General features: G+C 50.0%; 1 protein-coding gene across 2 annotated transcripts; it reads right to left on the bottom strand.

The window, feature by feature from the left end:
• Window positions 1-548: 548 nt before the first annotated feature.
• On the bottom strand, window positions 549-20289 carry SPATA33 (spermatogenesis associated 33). Of its 2 annotated transcripts, XR_010137870.1 has the most exons (6): window positions 20106-20289; window positions 19636-19809; window positions 5478-5893; window positions 5009-5109; window positions 4608-4821; window positions 549-1536 (listed from the first exon to the last, which is right to left on the bottom strand). XR_010137870.1 is itself a non-coding variant. In XM_024233170.3 (3 exons), exons 1-3 carry the CDS (start codon window positions 20140-20142, stop codon window positions 8475-8477), a joined length of 423 nt encoding a protein of 140 aa, XP_024088938.1. In that variant the 5' UTR covers window positions 20143-20289; the 3' UTR covers window positions 6355-8474. The 2 variants fall into 2 exon arrangements, 1 of the variants encoding a protein (XP_024088938.1); XM_024233170.3 differs by lacking the exons at window positions 549-1536; window positions 4608-4821; window positions 5009-5109; window positions 5478-5893 and adding an exon at window positions 6355-8686.
• Between the last annotated feature and the right edge of the window lie 100 nt (window positions 20290-20389).

Genomic DNA, 20389 nt, shown 5'->3' with positions numbered 1-20389 from the left:
TTTATGATATACTTGGCCTTCCTGTTTTATCCTGAACATCCCTCTTTCCAAAATAACCAGCCATTTCAGAACAAAAATTTACCATACAAGATTCTTTCTCATATGAAATTATTTTCCTTTTAACTTTTCATACTAAAAATACCTCCTTAAACTATCTTTACATCTGTAATTATTTACTTATTAAAAAAAATTTTTTTTTTTTGAAATGGAGTCTCACTCTGTTGCCCAGGCTGGAGTGCAGTGGCGCAGTCTCGGCTCACTGCAAGCTCTGCCTCCTGGATTCACGCCATTCTCCCGCCTCAGGCTCCCATAAAAATATTTTTTTCAAAATTAGCCAGGCGTGGTTGTGGGCACCTGTAATCCCAGCTACTTGGGAGGCTGAGGTGGGAGAATCGCTTGAACCTGGGAGGCGGAGGTTGCAGTGAGCCGAGATCACGCCACTGCGTTCCAGCTTGGGTGACAGAGTGAACTCTGTCTCAAAAAAAAAAAAAAGAAAAAGGAAAGAAAACTGTGATAGTCTTCATTTAAAGTTATTTCTCTGTTAACCATTTTCTTTTTTTTTTTTTTTTTTTCTGAGACGGAGTTTTGCTCTTTTTGCCCAGGTTGGAGTACAATGTTGCGATCTTGGTTCACTGCAACCTCCGCCTCCCAGGTTCAAGCGATTCTCCTGCCTCAGCCTCCCCAGTAGCTGGGATTACAGGCACCTGCCACCATGTCCAGCTAATTTTTGTATTTTTAGTAGAGACAGGGTTTTATCACATTGGCCAGGCTGGTCTTGAACTCCTGATCTGAGGTGATCTGCCCACCTCGGACTCCCAAAGTGCTGGGATTACAGGCGTGAGCCACCATACTCGGCCTAACCATTTTTATAGCCTGTGAATTTTAGGTGTTTACCCAAGTAAGAACCTTATGGTTAAAGAAATGTTCCTCTTTTTTTTTTTTTTTGCCAATAACTCAGGATTTATCACTTTCCATTAAACAATATTAAATGCCTTATTTATCAAAAAATTAGTCAAACATAATTCCCTTTTGTGTTGCAAGCCTTATAACCCTCATGCCAAATTTTGACAACTTACAATATCTCGTAATGATAAATATTAAACTCCTTTACCAATAAATCTAAACAATAATGTATGTTGACAATTCTGAAGACATTTCTAATTTTATTTTACCAATAATTTTAAAACCAGCTTATTTTTTAAGGATTTACTTAAGTCACATGAACCTGAAAAAGCATTTGGGCTTAAAGTTTCTATTTTTCTGGCCAGGCATGGTGGCTCACACCTGTAATCCCAGCACTTTGGGAGGCTGAGGCAGGTGGGTCACGAGGTCAGGAGATCGAGACCATCCTGGCTAACACGGTGAAACCCCGTGTCTACTAAAAATACAAAAAATCAGGCAGGCGTGGTGGCGGGCTCCTGTAGTCCCAGCTACTCGGGAGGCTGACGCAGGAGAATGGCGTGAACCCTGGAGGCGGAGCTTGCAGTGAGCCGAGATCTTGCCCCTGCACTCCAGCCTGGGTGACAGAGCAAGACTCTGTCTCAAAAAAAAAAAAAAAAAAAAGTTTATGTTTTTCTGATACAGTATTTAAGTGCTTTTTTTTCCTTTAAGGCAATTAATTAAAACTCTTTTATATATTTTTGGTAGTGAAACATTGTATACGTGACTCATAGATACATAGATGTAGCCAACACACAGAAGATGCATAAGACCCCTTCTTTTTTTTCTACTATTTTAAACTTCCAATTTCTTTCTTTCAATCTTTTTTTTTTTTTTTTTTTGAGTTGGAGTCTCACTCTGTCACCCAGGCTGGAGTACAGTGGCACAGTCTCAGCTCACTGCACCCTCCACCTCTTGGGTTCAAGAGATTCTCCTGCCTCAGCCTTCTGGGTAGCTGGGATTACAGGCACCCGCCACCATGCCCGGCTTATTTTTTTTATTTATTTATTTTTTTTAAGATGGAGTTTCGCTCTTGTTGCCCAGGCTGGAGTACAATGGTGCAATCTCAGTTCACTGCAACCTCCGCCTCCCAGGTTCAAGTGATTCTCCTGCCTCAGCCTCCCAAGTAGCTGGGATTACAGGTGCATGCCACCACACCGAGCTAATTTTTGTATTTTTGGTAAAGACGGGGTTTCACCATCTCGGCCAGGCTGGTCTCGAACTCCTGACCTCAAGTGATCTGCCCGCCTTGGCCTCCCAATGTGTTGGGATTACAGACATGAACCATCGTGCCCGGCCTAAACTTCCAATTTCTTGATAACCTGTTTCACTGTCTTAGGCAATTTTCAGCTTGATAGCCCTAAATTGACATACCAAAGGAAGAACTCTTAGGTGAAAAATCAGATAGCAAAATTTACATCTCAAAATACAGAGGGAGAGTCTGGGTGTGTTAGAGGGACATTAAAAATGAATGTTACCTGTAATCCCAGAACTTTGGGAGGCCGAGGCAGGCAGATAATGAGGTCAGGAGTTCAAGACCAGCCTGACCAACATGGTGAAACCCTGTCTCTATTAAAAATACAAAAATTAGCCAGGTGTAGTGGTGGGCACCTGTAATCCCAGCTACTCAGGAGGCTGAGGCAGGAGAACACTTGATCCTGGGAGGCGGAGGTTGCAGCGAGCCAAGATAGCGCCACTGCACTCTGGCCTGGGCGACAGAGCAAGACTCTGTCTCAAAAGAAAAAAAAAGAATGCCAAGTCAAACAAAATTATAGGCTGTGCATGGTGGGGGATTTCAAGTGGGGGCCTACCCAACTTTGAGTAGGGGGCTGCCCACTTCGGCTCCCCTCTTCAGTGAGAACTGTTCTGTTGCTCAACAAAACTTTGTCCTGCTCACCCTCCGGTTGTCTGCATAACTTCATTTTTCTTGGACATGGGAGAAGAATTTGGGACTTGCTGAATCACAGATTCAAAAAGGGGGTGACGGCCAGGCCTGGTGGCTCACACCTGTAATCCCAGCACTTTGGGAGGCTGACGTGAGTGGATCACGAGGTCAAGAGATCAAGACCATCCTGGCCAACATGGTAAAACCCCGTCTCTACTAAAAATACAAAAACTGGCCGGGTGTGGTGGCTCACGCCTGTAATCCCAGCACTTTGGGAGGCTGAGGCGGGTGGCTCACCTGAGGTCGGGAGTTCGAGATTAGCCTGACCAACATGGAGAAACCCCGTCTCTACTAAAAATACAAAAAATTAGCCGGGCATGGTGGTGCATGCCTGTAATTCCAGCTACTCAGGAGGCTGAGGCAAGAGAATCACTTGAACCCGGGAGGTGGAGGTTGCAGTGAGCTGAGATCGTGCCATTGTACTCCAGCCTGGGCAACAAGAGAGAAACTCTGTCCCCCCGCCCACCAAAAAAAAAAATTAGCTGGGCGTGGTGGCATGCACCTGTAGTCCCAGCTAGTTGGGAGGCTGAGGTAGGAGAATCACTTGAACCCAGGAGGCGGAGGTTGCAGTGAGCCGACACTGTGCCATTGCACTCTGGCCCGGTGACAGAGTGAGACTCTGTCTCAAAAAAAAAAAAAAAAAAAAAAAGTTGGGGGTGACACTGTAACACACCCCCACTCACCAGACCGCAGGCGAGGGGAACAATCACGCTGTGACACCCTTGAGGCTCTGCGGTTCCTGGCATCTCCACGTTTTGGGCGCCACCACATTCCCCTTGTCCAGACTCCAGTGCTCAAGGCAGAAGTGGGTTGCGGCGTGCGCATGCGCAGTCCAGCCATGGGCTGAGGGCCGATCCCACCGCCGAGCTAGGTGGGCGGGGTACTCAAGGGCCAACCCTGGAGCCCAGGAGACCCGGGTGGGTAGGGGCACCACCGGACACAGAGGCCACCAGCTGGAGAAGCAGCACCCCAAAAAGTCCTGTGTCAACTATTTTAGTAAAAAAAAATCAGGTAACACAATACAATAGGAAGCAATTTAAGATCTGAGAGGAACGTGTCTGTTTGCACTCTTGGGGTTCCATAAGAAAAACAGAAGTTTCTCCCCAAAAAGGAGTCTGGTGCCTTCTCTTCTACACAGGGGTCTGTATATGTGTATGTGGCATACGGACTTAATTAAGCTACTACGTTGGAATATGTCGGATATTAGCTTTTAGTTAAGTTTACTTTTGACCATTAAGCCCTTTTAAAAATCCTCTTGGCTGGGCGCAGTGGCTCACGCCTGTAATCCCAGCAGTTTGGGAGGCCAAGGAGGGTGAATCACAAGATCAGGAGTTCATGACCAGCCTGGTCAAGATGGTGAAACCCCGTCTCTACTAGAAATACAAAAATTAGCTGGGTGAGGTGGCAGGTGCCTGTAATCACAGCTACTTGGGAGGCTGAGGCAGGAGAATGGCTGAACCTGGGCAGCAGAGGTTGCAGTGAGCTGAGATCGCGCCACGGCACTCCAGCCTGGGCGACAGAGTGAGACTCCATCTCAAAAAAAAGAAAATCCTTTTAAATCTTTAAATCTCACTACCTTATTTCAGCTGGGACAAACTGCTGATATTTCAAAAGTAACACAAATTTCAAACCAGAAAGGATGTAGGAACCAAACCCAGGCTGTCCTGGTGGAAAAATGGCGGACTCTACCTACCCAACTGCAGCCTGAGGTGATGGCACTTACTCTTCGAGTGTGGCTTGACTGGAAAAAGGTGGTCTCGTTATGCAAATAAAGCCCATCAGGTGGTCAAAATCTTTTTTCCCTTTTTCTGGCTTTTTTTTCCTTTTTCCCAGGTGTGGGAATTCAGCTAATTCAGAGGCTTGTTTCCCACAACTTGCAAGTTTGCTTCAGATTTGACCAAGTCTAATAGAATTCGTCAAATCCAACGGGAAAAAGACTGAAACAGCAAAAATAGCAAACACAGAAACAAATAAACAAAAAGCAGTTAAGCAAAACAAACAATCCCACAATTTATACACTTACTGAGCATGCTAATAGTGAGAAATTAAGACCAGCCAGTCGTTAATGTTAGCTTTAGTCATTAAGGAGAACTTCCAAGACAGAACCCCAATTCAGCTACTTACCTAGGAATGGGGCCCGGGCTTTAGACTGCTCTCCCCCACTGTGGAATCAGGAAAAACTCGAGTTGTTTCCCAGCTGAAACTCCAGAGAAGTCTCCTGCTCCCTATTATCACAGAAGCAGGAAAACTCACCTTCTTTGTCGGAAGCAAGTAAAACACCGGAAAAGGAAAAGGCATTGTGCGCAAAATAAACCTTAGACCTCAACCAAGTTTCGGGAGATCAGAGATTCTCTGGAGGGTGGTAGGGCTCCCAGATCTCAGCAAATTGTCCTATTGTCCTGAGCAATAAAGAAGGCCCAAACTGGTCCTAAGCACCAGGAGGAAACCTGTCAAAGGGCAGGGCCACCTCCACTCTTGAGTCCCTGCATGGTGGCCAATTTGTAGACCAACAAGTATCTGAGACAGGTCTCAGTCACCTTAGAGGTTTATTTGGCCAAGGTTAAGGATGGGCACGTGACAGCCAACTCTGTACCTTCCTCCAAAGATGATGTTGAGGGCTTCAGTATTTCAAGGGGAGACGATGCTGAGGGCTTCAGTATTTCAAGGGGAGATGATGCTGAGGGCTTCAGTATTTCAAGGGGCGATGATGCTGAGGGCTTCAGTATTTCAAGGGGAGATGATGCTGAGGGCTTCAGTATTTCAAGGGGAGATGAGATGATGTTGAGGGCTTCGGTATTTCAAGGGGAGATGATGCTGAGGGCTTCGGTATTTCAAGGGGAGATGATGCTGAGGGCTTCGGTATTTCAAGGGGAGATGATGCTGAGGGCTTCGGTATTTCAAGGGGAGATGATGCTGAGGGCTTCGGTATTTCACGGGGAGATGATGCTGAGGGCTTCGGTATTTCAAGGGGAGATGATGCTGAGGGCTTCGGTATTTCAAGGGGTGGGGCTGGAGGGAAAGGAGGGAGGGCGTGGTCACATCCTTGAATCCACAAGACAAAAAGAGTCAATTATGTATTTGTCTTGTGCTCAGTAAATTGGCACTTCACCCACTTTTTGATGGAGTGGGTGAAGGGTATGAACAGACACTTCTCAAAAGAAGACATTTATGCAGCCAACAGACACATGAAAAAATGCTCATCATCACTGGCCATCAGAGAAATGCAAATCAAAACCACAATGAGATATCATCTCACACCAGTTAGAATGGCGATCGTTAAGTCAGGAAACAATAGGTGCTGGAGAGGATGTGGAGAAATAGGAACACTTTTACACTGTTGGTGGGACTGTAAACTAGTTCATCCATTGTGGAAGACAGTGTGGCGATTCCTCAAGGATCTAGAACTAGAAATACCATTTGACTCAGCCATCCCATTACTGGGTATATACCCAAAGGATTATAAATCATGCTGCTATAAAGACACATGCACACGTATGTTTATTGCAGCACTATTCACAATAGCAAAGACTTGGAACCAACCCAAATGCCCATCAGTGATAGACTGGATTAAGAAAATGTGGCACATATACACCATGGAATACTATGCAGCCATAAAAAAGGATGAGTTCATGTCCTGTGCAGGGACATGGATGAAGCTGGAAACCATCATTCTCGGCAAACTATCGCAAGGACAAAAAACCAAACACCGCAGTTCTCACTCGTAAGTGGGAATTGAACAATGAGAACACTTGGACACAGGAAGGGGAACATCACACATCGAGGCCTGTCGTGGGGTGGGGGGAGGGGGGAGGGATAGCATTAGGAGATATACCTAACGTAAATGACGAGTTAATGGGTGCAGCACACCAACATGGCACATGCATACATATGTAACAAACCTGCACGTTGTGCACACGTACCCTAGAACTTAAAGTATAATAATAAAAAAATTTGGCACTTCACAGAAGGTGAACAGAGTAGCTACCTATGGAGAAACTTTAACTTTTTATTGGTAGCTCTCTGCTTACGAACAAAAAGGAAGCAGTTTCTTGGGTGACTCATATTTCAGCTTATTTTTTTTTTCTTTTGGCAGAGTGAAATTAGGGTCCCAAGTTTTGATTGGCCTTTCACAATTCCTAAGGCTGTGTGTGTGTGTGTACTACACAGGCCTGCATGGCTTAGAAATTGTGTGTGTGTGGCAGGCAGCAGGCTCCCTCCCGCTGGCACCTGAGGAGTCTGTGTCCAGGACTCTGGTGGACACCCCTGGCTCCGCTGGCCACTGAAGCAAGCCAATGAGAGATCACATGGAAAGCCTGCTGGCCAGACTAGAAACTAACAAAGCTCACACACTGTCACTAAATGCATCAGGCTTCCAGACAGGGCAGGGCATTCTCAACACAGGGGGAAAGTCTAGCCTGAGCTGAGGGTTGCTGGAGAGGTGCAGCCACATGAGATAACTTGTCTCATGCCGTTGTGTTCAGGTCCCTTCCGTGGCCTTCCACAATCAGGAGCCCTCATCTGTGGGCCAGAGACAGGACAGCGCTGGCAAGGCCACTTCCAAAGTCTCAGTGCCACGGCTGTCCCATGCCCCCAGCACACATTCCACATTCTTCTTTGGGGCCTTTTAATAAGCTGACTCAGATTAGTCAAGCTAGGAGCCCTGGGGCCCCGTTCGGCGACTCTGCACCTCTTTGTTCTGGAACATTACATCTTAACGTTTAGCTCTTAGAATCTGACCTTTTCCTCAAGTTTGGGAGGCATCTTATTCACTATAACTTCCAAGTATTCACACTGTTTCCTTCTGAAACGAAGGGAAGTGTTTTAACTGTGCACCGCAAATCAGAATGTAAGATGCCATCTGCTGTCCATCACTCTGCAGAGCCAGCCACTTCCAACATGAACATACTAATTTATTCATTTATCAATACCACAAAGCTCGCTCTCTGAGCCAGTCACTCTTGCCTCCACCGAGCTGCTAGCAGCTCTGGGGAAGGCAGGACCAAATGGCAATGGAGAACGGGCTGCGGCTTCTCACAGGGTGGGGCGAGCCTGGTGCACCCTCCCTGAGAACACTGGAAAAGGGGGCTGCAGTTTCTCACGGGGGGGGCAGGCCTGGTGCACCCTCCCCGAGAGCACTGGAGAAGGGGGCCATGGCTTCTCACAGGGTGGGGCGAGCCTGGTGCTGGAGAAAGGGGCTGCAGTTTCTCAGGGTGGGCGGGCCTGGTGCACCCTCCCCGAGAGCACTGGAAAAGGGGGCTGCAGTTTCTCACGGGGGGACAGGCCTGGTGCACCCTCCCCGAGAGCACTGGAGAAGGGGGCCATGGCTTCTCACAGGGTGGGGCGGGCCTGGTGCACCCTCCCCGAGAGCACTGGAGAAGGGGGCCACGGCTTCTCACAGGGTGGGGCGGGCCTGGTGCACCCTCCCCGAAAGCACTGGAGAAGGGGGCTGCAGTTTCTCACAGAGTGGGGCGGGCCTGGTGCACCCTCCCAGAGAGCACTGGAGAAGGGGCCGCGGCTTCTCACAGGGTGGGGCGGCCGTTCCTGAGATGCCTATTGCAGGGAGTAGCGAGTGCCATGCAAGGGTGCTTGTTTATTCTTTGAGATGTAAATTATAGGCGTCTGCTGTACTGGGGTTCCTGTGCCGCCGGTAGGGGCCCCAGTCCTCCGGCTCCCGAATGGTTCTCTGCTGGTCACTCCCGCTGGAACTGCAGCTGACTAGCGTCTCATTCGACGCTCGCGTGATGATGATCTGTGGAACGACCACTTTCTTCCTGCTGGACTTTTGCTTTACGTCAGGTTTCTCTAGAGGAAAAAACATCCAGGCATTTAGTAGATGTGTGGAAAGCTCCTTCCACAATGCAGACACCTCCTGCCATTGGTCAGAGTAAAGGAATTAGATGTATGGTTAGCAGAAGAAATGGGTGAGTCCAAAAGTTCAAAACTGTCCACGAACATTCCAGGGCTTAATGGATGTGCAACTCAGCCATGAGGGTTGCTGATGCTGGACACCCTTTTTCAGGGAAGAAAACAGGAGAAACACTTCCACTATCCGTGGCAGGATGGCGTCAGGGCGACCGGCACAGGAAGGAGGGAGGGCACACGTCCAGGCAGGAGCCGCCTCAGAGCTCAAGGTTCAGAGACATCATTTCCACTCCAAAGGTCTCTAATTCTGGTAAAGCCCTCTGTACAGAACTTTATCCATTAGAATGTTCTAGAAATGGACATTTCTGATGTTGCTAACATTTTCTTAAACCTGTTAAGGTTACAAGGAACGCCTGAGACCGGTGAAACTGCTGAGCCTGCAGAGCGTTGCCAAGTACAAAGCAGAAGTGCTCCTTCACCGGCTGCTCTCCTGGCCGCCCGCCCGTCCCTTCCTGCAGTGCCACTGCTACGAGCTCGGGCACAGCCGCCCACCCCCTTCCTGCAGTGCCACTACTACGAGCTCGGGCACAGCCGCCCACCCCCTTCCTGGAGTGCCACTGCTACGAGCTCGGGCGCAGCTGCCCACCCCCTTCCTGCAGTGCCACTGCTACGAGCTCGGGCACAGCCGCCCACCCCCTTCCTGGAGTGCCACTGCTACGAGCTCGGGCACAGCCGTTCAGGCTTCTGAGAGCAGGATGGAGCTCGCTCTCTCTGCACACGTATGTGTGGTACAGGGTTAGAAGACTCACAGTCACCTTTTTACAGAAACAACTACAGTGGTCATGTTGTTTTACAGCTTTGTGGGGACACTTGATAGCTCACGAACCTGGATGCGAGGTAGGGTGGACAGCTGGCAATGGCAGTGCTGGTTTATTATTTTATTATTATTACTAGTTTTTTTGAGATGGAGTCTCGTTCTGTCACCCAGGCTGGACTGCAGTGCTGTGATCTCGGTTCACTGCAACCTCCACCTCCCGGGTTCAAGTGATTCTCCTGCCTCAGCCTTCCGAGCAGCTGGGACTACAGGCTCCTGCCACCACACCCGGGGAATTTTTGTATTATTAGTAGAGACAGGGTTTCTCCATATTGGCCAGGCTGGTCTTGAACTCCCGACCTTAGGTGATCTACCTGCCTTGGCCTCCCAAAGTGCTGGGATTACAGGTGTGAGCCATTGCGCCCGGCCAACAGTGCTGGCTTTTATCGCGTGCCTGTTCTGAGCCCTAGAATAGTGAATAATGACACACAGCAGCTTCTGCTATAGGTCTCTGACAACTCATATTTCAGACAAAACTGAGATACAGCCAAACCAATCCACCTGCCCAAGGCTAGTCAGACAGGGGAGACACAGAGGCCAACTCGACTGCCCAAGGCTAACCAGGTGGGGGAGGCAGAGAAGCCAAGTCACCTGCCCAAGGCTAGTCAGATGGGGTATTCAGGACTCGGCCTCTCCCTCTGCCTGCAGTGCTGTGTTACATAGCCTCATCTGTGTCAGCTGCCGAATGACCCACAGCTGCACTAAGCACTGAGAGATATCCCTTTTTCTTTTTGAGACAGGATCTTGGTCTGTGGCCCAGACTGAAATGCAGTGGCACGATCATGGCTCACTGAAGCCTCAACTTCCTGGGCTCAAATGATCCTCCCACTTCAGCCTTCCAAGTAGCTGGGACCACCAGCATGCACCACTGAGGGCGGCAAGTCACCCAGGTGCCAAGGCAAGAGACCACGGGCACGAGCTGTTCCAGTGTAATATATAAAATAAGAATAGTTATACTAGATCTAGATCATAGACATGATTATATATGAATACCATTAATTACTTTGTAGCAATTACTCTTTATTCCAATATTAAAATAATCCTCGCTCTACAATCATAACCTAAGAAAAACCAGGCCATACAGAGACAGGAGCTGAGGGGACACGGTGAGAAGTGACCAGAAGACAAGAGTGTGAGCCTTCTGTTATGCCCGGACACGGCCACCAGAGGGCCCCTTGGTCTAGCGGTAAAGCCAGCGTCTGGGAAGACACCCGTTGCCAAGCAGACCGTGGTCCGCGGTAGCGTCAGTGCCAAGGGAAAACACCCGCTACTTAGCAGACCGGGAAAGGGAGTCTCCCTTTCGCTGGGGAATTTAGAGAAGACTCTGCTCCTCCACCTCTTGTGGAGGGCCTGACATCAGTCAGGCTTGCCCGCAGTTATTCGGAGGCCTAACCGTCTCCCTGTGATGCTGTGCTTCAGTGGTCACGCTCCTAGTCCGCCTTCGTGTTCCATCCTGTACACCTGGCTCTGCCTTTTAGATAGCAGTAGTCAATTAGTGAAAGTACTAAAAGTCTCTGATATGCAGAAATAATGGCGTAAGCTATCTCTCCGCCTCGGCTGCCAGGCAGGGAAGGGCCCCCTGTCCAGTGGACACGTGACCGACGTGACCTTACCTATCATTGGAGATGGCTCACTCTCCTTATCCTGCCCCTTTGTCTTGTATCCAATAAATATCAGCGCAGCCTGGCATTCGGGGCCACTACCGGTCTCCGCGCATTGGTGGTAGTGGTCCTCCGGGCCCAGATGTCTTTTATCTCTTTGTCTTGTGTCTTTATTTCTACGCTCTCACATCTCCGCACACGGGGAGAAAACCCACTGACCCTGTGGGGCTGGACCCTACAAACCACCACACCCAGCTAATTTTAAAATTTTTTGTAGAGACACAGTTTTGCCATGTTGCCCAGGCTGGTCTTGAACTCTCAGGCTCAAGTTATTCTCCCACCTCACCCTCCCAAAGCACTGGGATTACAGCAGCCATGAACCACTATGCCGGCCCTTTTCTTCCATTTTTAGAGACAGGGTCTCACTCTGTAGCCCAGGAAGGAGCGCAGTGACTATTCATACATGTGATCACAGCAAACTACCGTCTTGTCCTCCTAGGCCCAAGTGATCCTCCGACATCACTGAGTAGCTGGAACCACAGATCCCACCTATGGGACCATATATTCCCACATCACCACACCTGGCTTTTTTTTTTTTTAACTCTAACCTACTTGAGTATCAGAGGACCCGACCCCCTCATGCCTCTGGTTTTCCAGATGTTTCCTACTGCTCTTTCATTTTTATTCATTTATTTATTTTGAGATGGACTCTCACCCTTGTCACCCAGGCTGGAGTGCAGTGGCACAATTTTGGCTCACTGCAACCTCTACCTCCCAAGTTCAAGTGATTCTCCTGCCCCAGCCTCCCAAGTAGCTGGCACTACAGGCGCCCATCACCACGCCTAGCTAATTTTTGTATTTTTAGTAGAGATGGGGTTTCATCATGTTGGTCAGGCTGGTCTTGAACTCCTGACCTCAAGTGATCCACCTGCCTCAGCCTCCCAAAGTGCTAGGATTACAGGCGTGAATCACTGCACCTGGCCTCATTTTTATTCTTTAGATGAACCTTTGAATAATCTGCTCATATTCCCAAAAGATCTTTTGTGTTTTGACTTGGTGTTGACTGATTTTACAGAGATTAACGTATTTACACTATTGAAACTTTCTAGTCTAAAACAAGACTTCTTTCATCTTCCTCAGAGTTTAGTTTCTTCATTTAGAAACATAAGGCCAGGCGCGGTGGCTCACGCCTGTAATCCCAGCACCTTGGGAGGCCGATGCGGGCGGATCACGAGGTCAGGAGATCGAGACCATCCTGGTTAACATGGTGAAACCCCGTCTCTACTAAAAAAAAAAAAAAAAAAAAAAATAGCTGGGCAGCCTGGTGGGCAGGCGCCTGTAGCTGAGACAGGAGAATGGCATGAACCCGGAAGGCGGAGCTTGCAGTGAGCGGAGATGTACCATTGCAGTCCAGCCTGGGCGGCGACAGAGCAAGACTCCGTCTCAAAAAAAAAAAAGAAATATTAATCTTGGGCCAGGCATAGTGGCTCATGCCTGTAATCCCAGCACTTTGGGAGGCTGAAGCAGGCAGATTGCTTGGCCTCTGGAGTTCGAGACTAGCCTGGGCAACATGACAAAACTCCATCTCTACAAAAAATACAAAAATTAGCTGGGTGCTCTGTGGCCCCAGCTACTCAGGGAGCTGAGGTGGGAGAATCGTTTGAGCCCAGAACGTCAAGGGTGCAATGAGCCAAGATTGTGCCACTGCACTCCAGCCTGGGTGAGACCATCTCAGAAACAAAACAGAAACAAAAAATGTGACTCTTCTCAAGGTTCTTGGTACATATTGTGTGTACTTCTATTGCTGCAAAACAAATTAACACAAACTTCACGGCTTAAACCAGCACATCCACTTATCCTCTTATCGCGGCCATCGTCAGGGGTCCAGACGCGGCATGGCTGGGACTCAGGCTGAATTCCAGGTGCCAGCTGCACTGCATTCTCAGGAGGAACCAGAGGGTCCTCTTCTAAGCTCATCCCGGTTGTCGGTAGAATTTATTCCTGGTTCAAGGAATGAAGTTCCCATTTTCCTGCTGGCTTTGGCAAGGGCTTGCTTAAAGCTTGCAGAGGCCTAAAAAGCCTCTGACACTTTTACTGTCTGGCTTCCCTGATGAGGTCAGGCCCACCCAGGATCAGCTCTCATTTTGATTACGTCAAACTCAATGGATGAGTGAGCTAATCATAGGAGGGACACACCTCCCTCTTCTTCATTCCACTCACACTCAAGGGGAGGGTTACACATGGCTGTTCCCCAGGGGCAGGGATCGTGTGGGCCGTCTTAAGAGTCCTGCCATCTTGTTACCAAACCGCCTTCCAGGAAGACGTGTGCCTCCACAGCAATGTGTCCGAGCCCTTGATTCAGAGTCAACTGATATTCTTTGGCCTCTCATAGATGTAATTATGTTTTTGAGCTTATCATTTGTTTTACAATTGTTTATAAGAGTTTGGGGAGAGGTTTAACATTTTAATGCAGTCAAATTCTTCAATATGTGTACTGTCTTTCCTTGCTAGGAAGCATAAATAGGGTCTTACTCTGTCGCCCGGGCTGGAGGGCAGCGGCGCGATCTTGGCTCACTGCAGCCTCAACCTCCTGGGGTCAAGGGATCCTCCTGTCTCAGGCCCCTGAGTAGTTGGGGCTACAGGCACACTCCACTACACCCAACTAATTTTTGTCTTTTTTGTAAAAATCGGGTTTCACCATGTTGCCCAGGCTGGTCTTGAACTTCTGGGCTCAAGTGATCTGCCTGCCTAGGCTTCCCAAAGTGCTGAAATTACAGGCATGAGCCACAGCGCTTGGCTCCCAAAGCAAACATTTTATATAACTATAGTACCATTATCGACACGAGGAAATGGACTCCGGTACTATGAGTGTATGTACAGCCACGCCATTTAATCAATCACTACCACAACCAACAATCCATCTTCCTCCCGCTGCACTTCAGACACACCCACTCCCTACCCCAACCCCAAAGCCCTGCCCTTCAGACACACCCACTCCCTACCCCAACCCCAAAGCCCTGCCCTTCACAGACACACCCACTCCCTACCCCAACCCCAAAGCCCTGCCCTTCACAGACACACCCACTCCCTACCCCAACCCCAAAGCCCTGCCCTTCACAGACACACCCACTCCCTACCCCAACCCCAAAGCCCTGCCCTTCACAGACACACCCACTCCCTACCCCAACCCCAAAGCCCTGCCCTTCACAGACACACCCACTCCCTACCCCAACCCCAAAGCCGTGCTCTTCACAGACACACCCACTCCCTATCCCATCTCCAAAGCCCTAGTAACCAACCATCTGTTCTCCCTGTGTATAATTTTGTCATTCAGAGAATGTTACAGAAATGGAATCACGGCCGGGTGTGGTGGCTCACGCCTGTAATCCTAGCATTTTGGGAGGCCAAGGCAAGCGATCACCTGAGGTCAGGAGTTTGAGACCAGCCTGACCAACGTGGAGAAACCCTATCACTACTAAAAATACAAAGATTAGCCAGGCATGGTGGCGCATGCCTATGGTCCCAGCTACTCCGGAGGCTGAGGTAGGAGAATTGCTTGAACCCGGGAGGCCGAGGTTGCAGTGAGCCAAGATTGTGCCATTTGCACTCCAGCCTAAAAAAAAAAAAAAAAAGAAATGGAACCATACAGCATGTGACCTTCTGGGATTGGCTCTTTTCACTCAGCATGATATTTTTTAATAGCTGATAGAAGTGTTCCATTTCTCTCTTTTTCAAAATTTTCTTGCAATTAAGCATACTCTACCTTCATGAAAATGTTACAGGCCGGGCGTGGTGGTTCACACCTGTAATACTGGCACTTTGGGAGGCTGAGGCAGGCAGATCACAAGGTCAGGAGTTTGAGACCAGCCTGTCCAATACGGTGAAACCCCGTCTCTACTAAAAATACAAAAATTATCCAGGCGTGGTGGCGCACACCTGTAGTCCCAGCTACTTGGCAGGCTGAGGCAGAAGAATTGCTTGAACCCAGGAGGCGGAAGTCGCAATGAGCCAAGATCGTGCCACTGCACTCCAGCCTGGGCAACAGAGCGCGCGACTCCGTCTCAAAACAAACAAACAACAAAATGTTACAAAAGTGTTCAAACAGGCTGGGCGCGGTGGCTCACGCCTGTGATCCCAGCACTCTGGGAGGCCGGGTGCAGTGGCTCACGCCTGTGATCTCAGCACTTTGGGAGGCCGAGGTGGGTGGATCAGCTGAAGTCAGGAGTTTGAGGCCAGTCTGGCCAATGTGGCGAAACCCCATCTCTACCAAAAATACAAAAAAATTTAGCTGGGGGTCATGGCAGGCGCCTGTAATCCCAGCTACTTGGGAGGCTGAGGCAGGAGAATTGCTTGAACTTGGGAGGCGGAGGCTACAGTGAGCTGAGAGCCGAGATCATGCCACTGCACTCCAGCCTGGGCAACAAGAAGGAAACTCCATCTCAAAAAAAAAAAAAAAGTGTTCAAACACACAAGAATATAGAATACTGAATGAGCACCTGCACCTATGCAGCACTCAGCTTCAATCAGTATTTTGTTATCTTGTTCTTTCTTCGTTTTTTTCCTGAGTATCTTTTTTTTTTTTTTTTTTGAGATGGAGTCGGAGTCTCGCTCCATCGCCCAGGCTGGAGTGCAGTGGGATGATCGTGGCTCACTGCAACCTCTGCTTCCTGAGTTCAAGCGATTCTCTTGCATCAGCCTCCAAAGTAGCTGGAATTACAGGTGTGCACCACCACATCCAGCTAATTTTTTTGTATTTTTTGTAGAGACAGGGTTTCACCATGTTGGCCAGGCTGGTCTCAAACTCCTAACCTCAAGTGATCCACCCGTCTTGGCCTCCCAAAGTGCTGGGATAACAGCATGAGCCACAGCGCCTGGCATCCTGAGTATCTTTAAGGAATTTCAGACATATGATTTTACCCATTAATGTTGCAGTATATTTCTTTACCAGATATGGATTGTGTTTTAGCGTAACTACAATAGCATTGCCACATCTAAGAAAATTAACACTGACTCATCCCCAAATACCCAATCTGACTGTCTCAGGAGTGACTGAGCCCAGGTCTAGGTTGCTCAGATTTCCTTCTAACATTCCCCTCCTTTTTTTTTCAAGTTCTTTATTTGTGGTAGAATTTCCAACATTGTGAAATAAGCTGACTGTAAATCTGTGATGTGTTAGATCTCTATAATGTTTGTATGTTTGTGAATTTTGTAATGCAAAAATTTAAGCATATACAGAAGTAGTAGGGGTAACAGTATAATACATCTATCTGTATTAGTCCATTTTCATGCTGCTAATAAAGACATACCAGAGACTGAATAATTTATACAGGAAAAAGGTTTAATGGACTTACAGTTCCACATGGCTGGGGACGCCTCACAATCACGGGGGAAGGTAGGGAGGAGCAAGTAACATCTTACATGGATGGCAGCAGGCAGAGAGAGAGCTTATGCAGGAAACTCCCGTTTTTAAAACCGTCGGATCTCGTGAGACTCATTCACTATCACGAAAACAGCACAGGAAAGACCTGCCACCATAATTCAATCACCTCCCACCCAGTTCCTCCCACATGTGGGAATTCAAAATGAGATTTGGGTGAGGACACAGCCAAGCCACATCAATATCCTAACAGCTGCCACAACGATTAACTTATGGCCAAACCTTCTCCCCATCATGGCCCTTCTGTTCTGCTCACTACTGCTTCATAGTAACTTACCCCAAACCTCAGCAGCTTAAAACAACGATTTTCTTTTCTCTGGATTTTATGGGTTCAGGACAGGTTTGGCAGGACAGGTATCACGTGTGGTTGCCCAGGCAGTTGCAGGCATCTGAAGACTCACTGAGACGTCCAGGGCAGCTCTTGGGGCTGGACACTAATGCTGGCTCCCCCTGAGGTGCATGCCCCAAGCTGAGAAGACTCAAGGTTCCAGCCAGAGCCTGGAATCACTAATGGCTTGTTCGCGCACAAGTCTGGCTCCTGGGTTGGAAGGGCTTAGGGACCAGGGCTACTAACCTGCAGTGCTTCCCAGGTTCAGATTCAGGTTGAAAAGCATTTCCATCACCCCCCAAAGTCCCCTTGTGTTCAGCTGTGGCCGGCTCCCATTTCTGCCCAGCAACCACTCATCTGCTTCTCTCTGTAAATGTGCCTTTTCTGGACATTTCATGTAATGGGAACTGCAATACGAGTGGTCTTTCCTCTGGCTTTTCTCACTCAGTGTCCCACCTTCGGGGCTCCTTCACAGTGTGGCAAGGGAGTCAGCAGCTTGCTCCTCACTGTTGCTCAGCCCGTCACTGCATGGAGAGCGTGCGCACTTCGTCTTCTCTCCTGAAACTCTGTTCTCACTCTTGCTCTGCTGTCTTCCCTTCATGTCCACCTTCCTCCCCCACCCTCTGGTGTGACAGACACTGCTGGGGCCTTTCCAACAGGCGGTCCTCCTTCCCCCACTTCCGCTGCTGGCAGAGGTCCTGCCCGCTCCCGTGCTTCACAGCTCCCTCCAGCCCCTGGTGAGTCTGCACCGCTGAGTGAGTCCTGGAGAGGCTGGGCAGGCGAAGCCTTCCTGGGAAAGGTTTCCTTGCTCATATAAAGCAAGGAGCAATGCCCTTGGAGTAGACGCAGAAGGAGCAATGCCTTTGGAGTAGACGCAGTCCTGCCTGCGTGTGGGGGCTGCACACTCATCGGGGGCTGTGGACACTGAGAGTGCTCAAGAAGAGACATGCAAAGCCTTTGATGTCACTGCTGTGCTAACAAGCAAGCCGACCTGGAAGCCTTGCCTCTGACCCTTCATTCGTGAGACATTAAATCCCTGTGTTAAAGCTGTGTTTAGTTAGCTTTTCTGTAACTTTCAGCTAAAAGCACCGACAGACAGGTAGCATTTTCCAAACCGCCACCCTAGGGTGATGCTATTCCTGTAGGGTTCCATCCTCCAGTGGGGGGTTCCGCCCTCCAGTGGGGGGTTCCAAGGTTAGGAATTCAAATTCAGGCCTTTCGTCCAAGCCCAAGGCCCAGAGCCTCCTACTTCCAGCCCTTGATCCTACAAGCGTGTCAGTCTGAACAAGTCCAGGCCCAGCTCCTCTGCCTAGCAGGTCAGTCATCCCCCTGACATTCTTTCTTGTCTGACCCAAGTGGTTCATTCCTTTTTTTTTTTTTTTTTTGAGACAGACTCTCACTCTGTAGCCCAGGCTGGAGTGCAGTGGCGCGATCTCGATCACCGCTACTTTTGCCTCCCATGTCCCGGTTCGAGGTTCAAGCGATTCTCCTGCCTCAGCCTTCTGAGTAGCTGGGATTACAGGCACATGCCACCACGCCCAGCTAATTTTTGTATTTTTAGTAGAGACAGGGTTTCACCATGTTGGCCAGGCTGGTCTTGAACTCCTGACCTTAAGTGATCCACCCCTCTCGGCCTCCCAAAGTGCTGGGATTACAGGCGTGAGCCACCGCACCCAGCCGAGTGGTTCATTCTGGCGATGAAACTTAAACACTTCCTCCTGGCACAGGCCCCCAATCTCCTCAGACAGCAGGCTCCGCGGATTCTGCCTGCCTGACCCTTCTGGAATTCGCACTGCGAAGCCTCGCTGGCTCCCACTGGGACACAGCAATGGGTCTCTGACCGGGCCACCTCCGCCGGGAACTGGCTTCCCCCGTTGGTAGGCACAGACCCCGTCATGCCGCCCTTGTTTTTTATTTTTATATATTTATTTTTTGTAGAGACAGGGTCTCACTATGCTGCCCAAGCTGGTCTTGAACTCTTGGGCTCAAAAGATCCTCCCGCCTCGGCCAAATAACTGGGACGACAGGTGTGAACTACCGCCCCAGGCAGCACCTCCGTTGTTTAAAATATTTAACGCTTCCAGCTCCACGTGGTAAAACTGATGGAAAACTTTGTATTCTAGCTTCTTCCTACTATTGGGGCCTCATCTTCCCCACACACACCCAAAGGTCTGGCCACACTAGGCTGTTATAACAGACACCTTTGTCGCATCCAGGTTCTACTCCTCGGTCACCCTCCGCAATGTACTTGTCCCCACAGCCCTCGGAGAGCTACAGTCCAGCCTGGGACGGCCTCCCAAGGCTCTGTTCCAGTGTGCGGAGGCTCAGGGATTCTCAGTGGCACCAAGATACCCAGCCCTGCAGGAGAACCTCAGGTGAGACACACGCACACTGGCCCAGCCCCTCGACCACCTGGTACGCACTTATCACTCGGGAACTGACCTACATTTTCATTAAACTTATGTTTTCAACCAAGAATTCTGGATATTTGCCTCCTACATAAAGTTCCTAAAACAAACCAGTTTCATCTTTAGGGCGCGTGCCTGCTACTGGTGTCCATCCGGTAGAGTCTTAGAAGTAGGCTCCTCACCCCAGCCCCAGATCCTCCAAGCCGCTGACCTCGCTTCGCTCCCTCCCGCCGTCCCCTACCTTCCAGCGAAGCTGCCGGCGGCGGGTGCTTGGCTGTCCCGGCCCCCGGGTGGAGGCTGTCCACAGGCTTCTCCAACTCCCTGTCTGCCTGCCTGTTTTCCTGGGAATGCTTCTCCATCAACTTCTCCTTAGATTTTGGAACTGAATAGGTGGATCCCTTCTTTTGTTCCTCATCTGAAATATATGGATCATCCGTTAGACCCGGGACTTACTGAATGCAGGGCAGTGGGTCCCATCGTCTTCAGTCGCCTGCTTGGGTCCAGAATAAGCTGGCTTCAAAAGTCTCGAGTCTCTGCGTTTCCGCAACCGCCTCAGGCGGGAAACGCGCCGTGCGTGGCGGACTCGGCGGCAGGAACGGTTCGCACCGGACCGAGCCTGGCGCCTGCGCTCGCGCCGTCCCGCCCAGCCCCGCCCTGGGCCCGCGCCGAGGGGCGAAGACGCGGGGAGCCCAGCGCCTGCGCCCCCTTTACCTTTCCTGGGTTTCTCTTTGCTTTTGGAAAGGCCCATAGGTGAGCCCACCGCCCCCTCCGGCGCAAGCCCGGGTCCCCGCACCTCCGCAGCCGCGCAGCCCGGAGCGACTCACAAAAGCTCCTCTCGGCCCCGGCGTGCGTCACCATGGCGACCGCGCGCCGGGCTGCCGCGCCCCGCCCCGCCCCTCTGGCGGGACCGGCCACCATCCTCTCGCGAGAGCAGCCTGTGCGACCGGAAGTGGGGCGGTGACCCCGGAAGTCCCCGCCGGGTGCAGCTTGGTCGG

This window comes from Pongo abelii, chromosome 18, assembly GCF_028885655.2.
Source record: "Pongo abelii isolate AG06213 chromosome 18, NHGRI_mPonAbe1-v2.0_pri, whole genome shotgun sequence".
Classification (NCBI taxonomy): domain Eukaryota; kingdom Metazoa; phylum Chordata; class Mammalia; order Primates; family Hominidae; genus Pongo; species Pongo abelii.
This window is presented reverse-complemented; position numbering and strand designations above follow the sequence as displayed.